Source organism: Martes martes, assembly GCF_963455335.1.
Source record: "Martes martes genome assembly, chromosome: 7".
Lineage (NCBI taxonomy): Eukaryota > Metazoa > Chordata > Mammalia > Carnivora > Mustelidae > Martes > Martes martes.
This window is the reverse complement of record NC_137894.1, coordinates 133,863,603-133,877,168: the sequence shown is the minus strand read 5'-3', so window position 1 is coordinate 133,877,168 and position 13,566 is coordinate 133,863,603. Positions and strand designations below refer to the sequence as shown.

Sequence of the window (13,566 nt, the reverse complement as noted above, 5' to 3'; positions counted from 1 at the left end):
GGGGTGTCTGTTTAGAGTCTCTCTCTCCCTCACCCTCTGTCCCTCCTGTGTGTGTGCATGTGCGTGCGCTCACTCTCTCTCTAATAGATGGGCGAGTGTTTGGAAATAAAAATGCCCATTTTTTGGGCTTTTTCTTTTTTTTTACACACCAGGAAACAGAATCTCAGAGATTAATTGCAGTTTCTTTTTCACAGACATAGGGTAAGTGCAAGAGGCAGGATTTGAACTTGGGACTTTTGCCTGCATTTTCTGTTAGATAAGAGCAAACCCTTGCGTCTGCCGGCTCATTTCCTGTCCATAAATGGAACCGCAGAGGAAGTAGTGTCTGTGGTGCCCCCTGATCCTCTCTTTGGGCTCACATTTGCAGTGGGGAAGCGTTGACTTCCTCCAGCCCAGCAGAGAGGGCTCCGGGTCCCTCCTGGCATCATCATCCCTTGGGCCTAGGGGCCGGGGGCACCTGGCTGGCCTCTGCCCCTTTGTCCCCTCCACAAATGGTCTGCGCTCTCTAGCCCTCCTCCTGGCCCCCTGATGGGGGCTGTGTCTGCTCTCCCCCCCCTTTTCAGTCTGCCTCAAGCCGGGCTGGCCCTTGGTCATGTCCATGCTTCCTTTGTAGGTGTTCCGCGGCGGGTGCTCTAAAGGAACATGTGTTTACCATTTGCCATGGAGACCGTTTGGGCCTTTCTTCTTCTGAGTGGTGATAAAATGGTACAGGGTGCTCACCCTTCCAGCAATTTGTTTGGTAATTCTAAGAGTCTTGTGAAAAATGCATGAGGCCTGTGGTACAATAGATAAGCTGAAAGGCTTGGAAGGAAATCCACTTGTGGATAGCGGGGCGATTGGAAAAACTCTTTCTTTGCCCTCTCTGTCCTCGTCCCCAAAGAGATCGTGTTTAGGAATAATTCTTCTGCTAATACTGATGCATTCATCCCGGGTCAAAAGCTTGTTGGCGCCTGCTTGTCAGATATTTCCCCCTTCGTTTCTTCTAACTTCTTTCCTTCGTGAGTTTGGCTTCAATTCATGTCTTGATGATTCGGATTTCTCTCTTTAAAGGTCGCTGCCCTAACGCAGAAAAGTACAACCAGATCCAACAACTACTTGGATACTCTTCTTGGGGCTGGGGAGTGGGGGTGGATTTTCGAGGGGGAGGAAGGAGCATGTGTGGACTTCAGGGGACTCAGTTGTTGGGGGAGTCCTGGGCCAGCCCACCGAGGTGAGCACCTCTGATACCGCCCCATTGCTGAAAGCAGGCAGCCAGCATTGTCCATAAGGCCTCCAGCAGGTGGCTTCTATGGCAGCCCCCGTGTGTGGCCCTGAAGTCTGCCTCCATAAGCACCAGTCCTCCGTTTTTTTTTTGTTTTTTGTTTTTTTTTTAAGATTTTATTTATTTGACAGACAGAGATCACAGTAGGCAGAGAGACAGGAGGAAGCAGGCTCCCCGCCGAGCAGAGAGCCCGATTAAGGGCTCGATCCCAGGACCCTGGGGTCATGACCTGAGCCAAAGGCAGAGGCTTAACCCACTGAGCCACCCAGGCGCCCCCAGTCCTCTGTTTTTTCCAGTGTAGGCTTTTAAGTCGCAGATGAGGGAACTGAGGTCTAGGGAAGCCACGTGGCCTGCCCAGGGCAACAGTGGGAGCCTGGGTTTCTTGAGTCCTGGGCCCTCACTCTTTCCTCTGCACCGGGTTGCTTCCTGGCGTGTTGGGGTAGGGCAGGAGGACGGGGTGTGGGGACAGTTCAGTGCGTTTAGGTCGTAACCGGAACAGAACTCGTTGGCCACGGTTATAGATCCAGTAAGGGGAAGCCCAGAAGGCTTTCATTCATCTGCGTGTCTTTGGTACTCTGCACGATGCCCTGGGCACCGTGACTGATACACACTTTGTCGTGTGGATGACCTTTTACCATGAAGAGAGTAATGTGATTTTATATGTATGCGGGAACCTTGGTGTCTCGTGAATGACATTGTCTTATGGCAGCGTAGACCTGGGCCAACGGAACAGTGTTGACAGCGGTTACTTGCTGATGGGGAGCCTGCTGATGGAGAGATGCAGGCACTTAGGCAAGGCTGAGGCTGGAGAGGGGAGGTCTAGGCACGGCCCCCGGCCTGAAGGCAGCTCTGGATACTCCTTCCTTGAGGACACTTCTCAGCTTGTCTTCGTGGCCCTGGTGGGTGGCAGATGTGGACTCGCCCACGTCAGCTGACAGTCTTGTCCAGTATAAGCAAGGAAGTGGGCCAGGAACTGGGGTGACTCGCTGACGGCTGCCTCTCTCTCGGGAGGCGGGGGAAGGTGGCTTGTCTTCTGTGTTTGTGTCTGTAGTATGGGTATGTGGGGGGAGGCGCCGAGAGCGTGCTGGCCCCACAGAGTTCGTGCGTGGGAGGATGGGAAGAAGGGCTCCCCACCGGCACGTAGCGGCCACCCTTCAGGAACAGAGAAGTTTTTTTAAACATTCGAAGAAAAAGATACAAATGAGCCCATAAGCAGATACTCTGGTATGAAACCCAAGGGGGGGAGCAGATTTCAGAGGAGAAGGAGATAGAAATCTCTGGCTTTGTGTTGAGAGCTCTTAAAAATGATTACTAGGAACCAAAATAGGTTCACTGAAAAAAAGAGTAATTCCAAATGGCGCTTTCTTTTTTGTTGATAAGGCTGACTTGAAAAGAAGCATTGTGGCTTTCTCCTTGGCCTTTGTTGACCTCGCAGACTGATCTTGTAGACTGGGTGGGCAGGGGAATGAATTAAGCTGGTGTGTTCATTCCCTGGGGTGGCCTTGACAAAGTACCACAAACTGGGTGGCTTAAAACAACAGGGACTTTTTCCTCTCACAGTTAAGGAGGCTCGAAGTCTGAAGTCAAGGTGTCTGCAGGGTTGGTTCCTTCTGGAGGCGCTAAGAGAGAATCTGTCCCATGCTGCTGTCCTGCCTTCCCACGGTGGCCAGTGGTCCTTGGCAGGCACGACATCAGTCACTGTCTCCGTTTTCAGATGGCCTCCTCCCTGTGTGTCTCTCTCTTAAAGACACCAGTCAATGGATTAGGGTCCATCCTAATCCTCTGTGGCCTCATTTTAGTTTGCTTCCATCTGTAGAGGCACTATTTCCAAATAAGGTCACACTCACAAGCACCAGGGCTTAGGACTCGAACAGATCTGTTGAGGACACAATTCAGCTCACAATAACAACAGCTGGCGAATGGCCTCCCTTCCACCCAGCCTTTCCTCTTAGCCCCTCTCTTGTTTCTCCAGCATTCCGTATTTTTGTTCTTAGAATCCGTGTTCTGGGGCCAGGCGGATGGTCCCATTTACTGCATCTGCCTGCCGAACTGTCATGGCCCATGGATGTGGCTTGGGCTCCTGCGGTCACAGAGGTGCCGAGGGGCAGGGCTGGGATCCTAGTGTTCCCTTCCCAGACACCTTTTGCCCAGTCTCTTGTTGAATTTTGTTAGAGACGGTAGTTTCTCATTCCCCAGGTGCCTAACTGTTATTTCCCCAGGGAGACCCTAAATTCCTTAAAGGCTGATTTGGTCACAGCCCTCCTTGTGTGTTCGCAGTCTACCCTGAAGCTAGTGGGTAGAGAAGAAGCACGTTGCAGGGGGTACCTGTGGGTCAGGGGGCCGCCCTGGGGTGGGTTTGTCATCCTGTCTTCCACACCGATCCTCGCCTGAATCCCGGCATTCATTCTGCTCTCGCCAGCCCTGCCCCAGAATCCTTATCCACGCAAGGCTCTGGGCCACTCTCCTCAAGTGTCATCCACACGGGCAGCAGAGCCGGTGTCAGGTGGGGCTTTATCCGGGAGCCAAACAAGTTGACCGGAGCCTGCTTGCACTCCTTTTCTTGGCTCTGTTCTCTCAGGCTGGTCTCTCGTTCTCAGTTCTGGCTTTGCCGGGCCTCTCCCTCAGATTTCAGGGTGACTGCTCCCAGCTGCCTGGTCCCCTCGGTGTGGGAGAGAATGGTCTTGTCCCAGCATTCCTAGCGAGAGCACTGAGCCTGCGTCTGATTGGGCAGACTTGGGTCACGTGCCCTGTTCTGGAGCCTATGGCCAGGGTGGAAGGTGCTGATTGGTCTGACCAGCATCATGTGATCCCATTGGGGCCAAGAGCATGAACGTAGCCTCCCCAAACTGTGAAGTCAGGGCTGGGGGAGGGAGGGAGGAGAAGGGGGATGGATGCCATGAGGGCATGTGGGATGGAATCTTGTGGAAAACTTGTTTCTAGCTCGGCCTCCAGCCTCCAACCAGAAGAGGTGTGTTTTCCTTTCAGGAATACATCGATGCGCACCCTGAGACCATTGTCCTGGACCCCCTTCCTGCCATCAGGACCCTCCTCGACCGCTCCAAGTCCTATGAGCTCATCCGGAAGATCGAGGCCTACATGAAAGGTAGGGACACACGTGGCTTAGCCCACATCGCATGTGGCCCACGCCTGCAGTGACAGGGTGGTCGTTGCATGGGGGTGTCTGATCTCTTTTAAGCCCTTTGGGGCAGGAAGGAGTTGAATTCCCCAGGGACACACGTTCTTGGGAGGGCCTCGCTCCTCCTCTGACCAGCAGAATTAGGAAGTAAAAGCCCCAGGGTGCTCTTCGGGAAAGAGAGCGGCTGCAGCCACTTCAAGACGGTTTTGTTTTGTTGTCTTGAACCCACAGAGTGGTGATGAAGTGTCCCGATAACACAGCGGTTAGAGAGCAGGGCTGTGTGTAGAGTAGCGGAGCAGCGGGCCTGGAAGGGGAGTTGTGTAACTGGGCAAAGGAGACAAACAGAGAGATTGAAGGGCCTTTAATCAAAGCCGTGGCGATGTGTAATGTGGCGGCTGGACCTCACGGGGTACGCTCTGTTCTCGACGTAGGAGCCTCCCGCTTAGCTGCGGGAGCTTTTCCTGCCAGCAACATCCTCTCGTCCCTGAGGACTCTTTCTCCCCACCTTCTTGGGCCCGGCCGCTCCGGAGAAGTTGGACGGCCTTCCCAAGGTGTCTGTTTTTGTGAGAAGGGCTTTTTTGGAAAGAGTCCTGTTAACAGTAACCTAGTTCTCTTTGCCTGGCTCTGCATTCCCTGCTGAGAGTTCTTGTTTAATTTTGAGGAAAGGCAGCCCCCACTCTTGCCATCCAGACCATGAGGGTGGCCCACCTGGCCCTGACCTGGGTGGTAACTTAGCCAGCCCTTGTTTCGTGTGGCCGTGGGACCGGCGGGAACGGTTTGGTTGGCCGGACCAGAGGCAGCCTGTCTGCAGGGCTCAGCCCTCTCCTTGCGCTCTGTCTTTCGGCGCTCCTGAAAGTGGGGGCGGTCACCCTCCCCATTTCGCAGACAGTAGCAGAGACTGAGAACTTAGCAGACGGGCCCACATCACACAGCCTGTGTGTGGCAGAGTCAGCATCCCGCCAGGTTCCCCCGACTCAGGCTGTCAGCTCGAAGCCCCTAAGCTTAACTTACGTGTCCGTGGCCAGACGGCCGTGGATCTAGCAAGCACCTGTCCTCACGGACCTTGGCCATGAGAGTTGGTGAGTCCTTGCTTCTCTAGGGAGCATGCCCTGTGGAAGAGCTGGGTGTTGGACCTGGCCGTCCTGGAGGGGGTCTCAGGGCCTATTCCTGAGGGTGCCTGGTGTTCAGCAGGTGGCCTAAAGCCTGGCCCCCAAGCAGCAGACCTTTCCAGCATGCCGACACCCTTTTCCCCTTGGGTGTGGAACGGTCAATGATGATGTCAGCTTCCCTTTGCTTTGCCTTCCTTCCCCGGGTCCGACTGAACTCTCAGACGAGAAGAAAGATCCGTAGGGATGTTCTGGCTAAACTTGGGTTCTGGAAAGGAGATCCCAGGAGTTGTGTGCGTTGGACACCAGCTGTGTGTGAAGGGACAGGAGATGAATCCGATCCTGATGAGAAGGGCTGCTTAGTGAGTGGGAGGAGTCGTGGGTCAGCGGCCACATCTCATGTCCTCAAGTCCACGAGAAGAGTGATGTGTACCAATGGGGTCAGGGAGGTCACCACTGAGAAGGTTTTTTCAGAGCAAAGAGCACAGGTTTTGGGGGGAGACAGACTGAGGTCATATCTGAATCTGGGCTGTTGCTGCTGTTGTGCCCTTGGCCAAGTCCTTTGACCTAGCTTAGGCCTGTTTCCTGTTAAGATGTTGATAATAAGTGGTTTGTCCTCAGGGTCTGTGGTTGAGATAACTGGGATGACGTCTGGTGAGCACTTAGCATGGGTCCTGGCACATGGCGTCACCTGGGAATGTCAGCGGCTGGCACAGCTCCCATTATGTTGGAAGGGGCTGATCTTGGAGTCTCTCTCAGTTTTCATGGGTAGAGAATCCGGGCTGGGGTCAAGGGTGAGTCTGGGGCCGGAGTGGGACTGTGCACAGTCAGGGGACAGGGGACCAGTGATGGGTTGTGCTTGTGCGTGCCTCACAGATGTTGGGTCAGTGTCAGGGACGTGGAATGCCTCGTGCAGTTGGGGACGTCATTCATGGGCACCCACTGAAGGCGTGTGAGCTGGTGAGCGAGAACATGAGCGTACATTTTAGATCAGTGAGGACATGGCCTGGAGACAGGTTCTAGTGGCCATTACCTATATCCTGGTGTAAGGGTGACCCACACAGAGCCACACGTGTGTCGGGCTGGCGACCAAACCCTGTGGGGAGAGAATCAGCCTCCACTCTGCTGGGTCCAAGAAACCTCAAACCCAGGGGTCCTCAGCTCAGGAGCTGCCTGCAGGGCAGGGGCGGGTGGCAGGGAAGCCCCCTCCGTGCTGGGCAGGAACGTGTTGACCGAACCCTAAGGCGGGTTTGGTCCTAGGCCAGCAGGAATTGTTTTGTGGGTGGGCCGAGACCGCTGTACCCTGGATTTTCTTTATCGTGCCCTGAGCCGGGCTGGCATTCTTCCAGGAGGGTGGGCAGAAGCTGGGATTTCCTGGAGCCTTTTCCTGACCCCCTCCCCACCCCCACGGCCGTTCTTATGGAAGCAGGGCTGGCTCTCGCCTGCCAGCCTCCCAGAGCTGGGGCTCCTCCCTGCAGGTGCAGAGAACCTTCTCTGGGAGGCATATCCCAGCGCTCCCCCGCCCCCGTCCTGCTATTCCTGGAGGCAGCCCAGTCAAGCGCGCTGCAAGTGGCCATAATTACCTTGTAAGTTCCGCAGACAGAGCAGCCCAAGTGACACTGCTTTAGCACTGGAAGAAGGGGCATGCTGGAGACCTCCTGGGGGTGTCGCCGTCCTTCGTGCCAGGGTGGCTGTGCCTGCCTCAGAGAGCCGGGGCAGCTGCACAGTAAGGCCGGGGGAGGCCGCCGCGGGGAGGTGCCCAGCGGTCCCTGCTCTGCAGTGGGGGTGGTGGCCTCCCCGGTAGGCGGCGGAGCACTTGGAGCAGGGGTCCACGCTCTGGGTCCACGCAGAGCGTCAGCTGTGGAGACGGGGCAGGCCCGCTGCCCGGAGCCCCCAGCTCCCAGTCTGAGTATCTCGGTGCCAGCTTGATTCCATGCTCCCAGGGTCCATCCTCTTCTAGTTCAGAGCCCAGAGGGGAGGCAGGGTTCTTTTGGTCCCTCAGACCCATCAGTCTCAAACCTGCCCATTTGCTTAGCCCTGAAGTTGCGATAGCAACAGCGACCTGAAATAACGGTGGCTTAAGTGAGATAGAGCTTCGTTTCTCTCTCATGGAGCAGCCCGGAGGAAGGACCCAGACTTCTTCCAGCTGATTGTTCCAGCGAGCCTGCTGGTCCACAGTGGTGCTGCCGAAACTCCAGCCATCACGTCCAGGGTCTAGAGACCTGCGGGTTGCGAGGGACAGAGGAAAAGGAATCCAGGGGAGATAGCGGTGGTTATCTTTTTAAGGAAAGGCTCTGACAGCCACGACACAGTGCTCGGTCCACACATCACTGGCCAGGACTGAGTCCCACACAGAGCTGCAGGGGAGTTGAGAAATGTGGATTTTATTCTGGGCCCCCATGTGCTCAGCTGAAATTGGGAGCTTTGCCACTGTGGAAGAAGGGGGAGAGCGAGTTCCGAGGGTCACCAAGTTGTCTGTCACCTCACCTTCCGAGAAGTGGGTTGCTACCTGGGGAACCCAGGGGTGAATGACTCTTGGAATGAGACCGTTCCTCCTCCTCCAGCTGGCCGGGGGGCAGTGGCCTCAGCCTGTGACCCTAGCAGTAAATTCCTTCCACACAGCAGCTCAAAGCAGCGTGAGGTCCCAAGGCTTGCAGAGTGACCCACCCCAGAGCATTTGGGCCACAGGGTTCTCTAATTGAGTGACTGTTTGTGGGCGGGGCTGTACCCCCACCCCTTAGCCAGAGGCACAGATGGCACTGAACCTGGATCCAGTTCAGACCAAGGGCAGGAACCTCCCAGAAATGGACCATTGCCTGGCACAGGCATGGGGGAGGGTGGGGGAGGCTGGGCCCACAAGTCACGATTGCCGAGCGCGCATCTGCAGGGCTCTTCTCTCCCTGCCACCTGCTTTGCTGCATAGGGCCTAGACTTTGAGATGGAAGCCCCGAGACCAGGGCCTGGCTCTGCCACCGCAGGTCGAGCGATTATGGGCGAGGCTCTAGCGGCCTCCTGAACTGGCCGAAGCGATACGAGAGAAAGCTGTGCTGTGGTTGGAGGACACAAGCTGGTGTTCTCAGCCCTGGGGGGGTGGCAGTGGGCTGTGGCTGATGGAGGGCATTAGGCCACAGGACAGAGGGCTCGAGGGACCCTTCAGACCCTTCAGGTGACGGTGGTGGGTGACGGGTGACATGTGCTCTGGAGCTGACAGATGGCCTTCGGGACACCAGGCCTCCCTGGGGAGGGAGGTACACAGCGCGGATGGGAGCATTTCTGCCTGTGGTTTTATGGGAATTTAATCAGGGCTCATTTTGGAGGCTGCTAGGGAGGTTGATTGAAAAACGGAGTCATCTAGACAGCAAGTGAAGAGAAAGGAACGTTTCTCAGAGCCTGGAGGACTCATTGCCCACAGAGCCTCTGTTGGGCGAGGACTGTGGGGTGGGAGGGCCGTGGTGGAGCTGGGGGCGGGGTCATAGGCCTGTGGGTGGGAGAGGAAAGGCTGGGGAGGGGACCTGGAGTCAAGGCTTGGGCCTCAGACCTGCCTGTGTCCCCTGCGTCGTGTGGCCTGTGCGGGGCACTTTCCTGTCTGAGCTTGCTCTGTCAGCATGCGGGTAGGTCTTGGGGGAGCACCTGCCGCATGCTGGGCGCTGCTGGGAGCACAGCACGTGTGTGAGCTGATTGTATCCGCAGCGTAGCCCGCGAGAAAGGTTCCAAACCGAAGTGCCTGTCCCTTCAGGCCACAGAGCTGGGATTTGAACACAGTCCTGTCCGTCTGTGCTCTTAGCTGGTGGTCCCTGAACCCGTGGGTGTACTGCGGCCTCCACCCCTACCGTCCCTGACAGCAGGGACCAGCTGAGGTCAAAGCCAAAGCCCGGATGGTTGTCCAGTGGGGCTCTACTGCCTGGGGACAGGTGCGCTTCCACTGCCATCCAGTGACACTCTGGGGCGCCCTCTGGTGTTCAGAAGATGACATGGCCCAGAGAAGGTCAGGGGTCTCCTTGACAGAGGATCAGAGTCCCTGTCCGCTAGAGTAACCGAGGAGCCGGGAATCCAGTCGGTTCCCTTTGAGAGCAGCCACACACAGTCATGGAAAAGAACAGACCTTGGCACTGACAGACCTGGGCTCAGTGCTCCTCATTTGACATGGGCCTCTCTGAGTCGTTGGTGCATCTGTCCCCGGGGTGGGGGGTTGCTGTCACCTCCGTGGGGGGTGGTACAGCAGGTCTGGCCCTATTCATGGCACCGGGTGTGGCCCAGGATTTGGTGTCAGAATCACACCTGATGGGGCGCCTGGGTGGCTCAGTGGGTTAAAGCCTCTGCCTTCGGCTCAGGTCATGATCCTGGAGTCCTGGGATCGAGCCCCACATCGGGCTCTCTGCTCAGCAGAGAGCCTGCTTCCTCCTCTCTCTCTCTGCCTGCCTCTCTGCATACTTGTGATCTTGTGTGTCAAATAAATAAAATAAAATCTTTAAAAAAAAAAAAGATATTTAAAAAAAAAAAAAAAAAAGAGTCACACCTGATGGGTGCCGGGTTCTAGGTGGGAGGCGTGTGGCAGAAGCTGGGAGGGGGTGGGGGGGCTTGGAGTCATGAAGGACAAGGAGGACTGGAGGGAACACACCCCAAGGCCTGTTGCTCCCAAGTCAGCCAGCCGCCAGCCTGATTTTGTGCAGGAGGCCAGAGTTTTGGATAAGCCCTCCACGAAAATGCTTCATACCTATTGAGTGAACTTCTCGGGAGGCCTTGGCTGCCTGCCTGTGTCTCCCTGGAGTGTCAGCGGGCCCAGCCCACCGTGCTAAGGCCAAGGGGATGGGACCAGGCCAGGACCAATTCCCAGAGCAGGTGGCCATGCGAGTGGCATAGCCTCTACAAGCTGCGCTGGGGATGGGGACTTTGGGTAGGTGCTCGGCTCCTGGTTTTCCTCTTGGACTTTGGAGCCTGGGGGAGAAACACCATCCAGGTTTCCAGCGACCTGGGTAGAGACCCCGTGTTCGGCCTGGGGTGGGGTGGGGTGGGGGTGGGGGTGGGGGTCTGTGGGTTGAGCGCCCTCTGCAGGCCAGGCTGAGGGAGGCACGTTCCTGGCGTCTGGGCCTGAACCCCAGCTCTGCCCTGGTGAATCTTCCTTTTGTCACCTGCCAAGAGGAGGTAGATGCCCTTCCCCGGGGGGCTGTGGGGATAATGCTCAGGACGAGGCCTGGCCCTGGGCGGGCAGCTCCTCCTCTCCTTGTCATGAACCCTCCTAGCGCAGCTGGGCTCTTCCCCTTTGGGGCGAGAGAGTGGAGCTCGAGAGAGGCAACGGTTTGCCATGTCTTCACATCGAGCTCTGAGTTGACTCCAAAACTGAGCCTTCTTCCTACACCAGATGCATTTGGCAGCAAATTCTCCAGATCCCACCCATCCCTGTGCCCTCTGCTGACCCTGGGTGGGGTCTGCTCCTGTCCCTGGCTCCATCCAGGTCGGAGGCCATGCCGGCTGCATGGGCCTGGGACCAGGGCTCCCCCTGCCACCGTGCAGGCGTCCTGTCCTGGAGGGACTCTGCATCTCTTCCTTCTTCATCCACCTCCCTACCTCTCTACCTACCTCCCTCCTCAGCTCTCAGAGGTCCCCTTCCAAGGTGAGGCTGTGTGTCGCCCCCACAGGGACCCACGAATCCTGAGAGTGTTCGGCCCTGTTGGCCAGACTCACAGTACAGACTGAAGAGCCCAGAGCACAGGGAGGACACCCCGCAGGCTCACATCTGCACACCACCGGTTCCTTCACCTTACCCCACAGGCCCAGTCCTGCTCATTCTTGTCTGGCCAGAGAGCTGTTTCCTTGGCATCCCCTCGCTCTGGCCTGCCTGCTTTGGGGGGTAGAGCGGTACCTTGGGGAACGAGCAGACCCCAGCCCACTCTTGAGCAGCCGCCGTCCTGCTGCACTCCTGCATTCCAGAAGGCCGAGGTGGGGCCCAGAGGGCAGTGGCCCCTCTTTCCCGGAGACGCAGACTCAGCTTCTGCCTTAGAGTTCTCCGGGTGCAGGCGTCCTGGTGCTGAGGCCCACGGGCTAGCCCGGCCAGGCCGGAGGGAGCAGTGACTCCCTCCAGGGGGAGGGTGCAAGTGTCCCCTTGCTCCCTGTTTTCTAGAGTTCTACCGGAAGCCAGCGTCCCAAAGCTGGGATGTTCTGACCAAATGACCGCAGGCCGGCCCCCGGCTCCCCACTCCCCACTGTTCCTTCAGGTGGCCGTGGCGTGTCCGTTGGGGCGCCCCCTCCATGCTGCGCTGGCAGTCCTCTGCCACATTCCTCACTTCCTCTGCCACGGCGCAGGACACAGGACTGGAGGCTCCGAGGAGAGATGGAGGGAATGAAGTGAGCTCTCATGGTGCCTGGTTGCAGGCCCCGCCCCCCCCCCCCAAAAGCACCCTGGAGGAGACCAGGCCCATTCTTGGAAAGAACTTTACTGTGTGCGCTCCAAGCTTCTCACTGGGCCTTCCCAGCCATTGGGACTGTAGCAGCAGGTGCCTCCCTTTAGCTGCATCTAGCTCCGCATGATGTCTCTGCATGAGCTACCTGGCTTCTTGCTCGTCTGCTGCGAAGCCCTGTCTCCTCCTGACCCACAGACTCACCCCTCCACCCCTCCTAAGGGACCCCACCAGGCTCTGATGGCTCCTGCAGGCCAGTCTTTTCTTCCCTGCAAATGCAGGGCTGCCCCTGGGCGAGTTGGAGAGCTGGACACTGGTTCTCTTTGAGACCCTACCTCCCCTTTATGGAGTTTCTTCACGCTTGTGACGACCAACGCCTCCAGACTGGAGACTCCCAGGAGTCCGTCCCCTGCTTCCCCCATCACACTCAAAGTCTCCCAGGTCCCATGTAAAAATTCTCAACGGCCCTTCCCTGAGATAGAGTAGGGCAGAGGGAGACTCAAAACATACTTGTGTTGGTCACGTTGATCAGAAGGTGTCACACACCAGTCATTTACACGTTAGCGTGAACTTAAGGCCCACTGAGTGTCTTTCCAGCTGAAAGAGATCTTGAGCTCTCAGTGCCTCTGAAGCTTCTCCATATCTTTAAAGATGAGAAAAGGGGCCCAGAGAGGCTGTAGGACTGACCCAGAACCCACCGATGCGTCCCTTTCACAGTTCCGTGCCCTCTCCAGGGGACCTGCGCCTCTGTTCCACTCTTCCCAGAAGCATTACAGGTCACACCACCGGGGTTCAGGTGCTGTCCTGACCCCTCACTGATTTAGGCAAGTTATTTCACTGTACCGAGCCTCAGTTTTCCTATCTGAGAGGGGGGATAATGACAGTAGCACCTTCCTCATAGGGTCGTTGTAAGGATTAAATGTGCATTTAAGGCATAAATACCCTGAAGCCGGTAATTCTCCCAGGGGACCCCGCACTGTGGGTTTTAGACCCCACCCTCTGTGTCGTAACCCACTAGACTTGGGTCAGTGCTGGATTTGTGCTCACCTTCTGGATTGTGGGCCTTGTGACCTCAACGGGATCCAGGCCCCTCCAGGGCAGTGCTCCCCACCCCCGTCCATCCTCCCTGCACACCCAGCCCCACGTTCGTAAATGCGTCACCTGGGTTCCTTTCCCCAAATGCGAGTCTGCAGGGTGACTGTCTTGTAGCCCACGCAGGGCTCTCGTCCTGTCTTCCTGGCTTCTTCACGTACATTACAGGTGTATTACTTGCAGTAATTTATTAGTAATGAAGTTCACCTTATACAGTTTTTAGTGCAGTTATTTATTTTTAAGTAATTTTACATTTACCCAAAATGCTGGAAAATCAGCCCGCCGAGTTCCCGTAGAGCCTCATTATGCCCTTCCCATGGCTGCATCTTGAGGTCACCCTTCCCGTGACTGCAGTACACTTCTCTGACCCGGGGACCTCGCATCAGCAGCAGTCCTGTCGTGAACAGGGTCCCCAGCTGCCCCGCTGTGACCCTTCTTCTGGTTGTCCTCTGTGGCCTCCTCGCTTCCAGGCCAGGGTCTCAGGCTGTTTGTCTCTCACGACCAGGACACTCGGAAGGGCCCTGCTTCGGCCTGGACTTCTGGGACGTTCCCCGGTGTTGCTGGATTTGGTTGACG

General features: G+C 56.8%; 1 protein-coding gene across 2 annotated transcripts in view; it reads left to right on the top strand.

Moving 5' to 3' along the window:
- Positions 1-13,566, top strand: part of ITPK1 (inositol-tetrakisphosphate 1-kinase) — a 167,696-nt gene that overhangs the window by 118,859 nt on the left and 35,271 nt on the right. For both annotated transcript variants that reach the window (XM_080808815.1, XM_080808814.1), the window contains one exon: positions 4,247-4,364. In XM_080808815.1, coding sequence (XP_080664941.1) covers positions 4,247-4,364 — 118 coding nt within the window. The remainder of the gene's footprint in view (positions 1-4,246; positions 4,365-13,566) is intronic.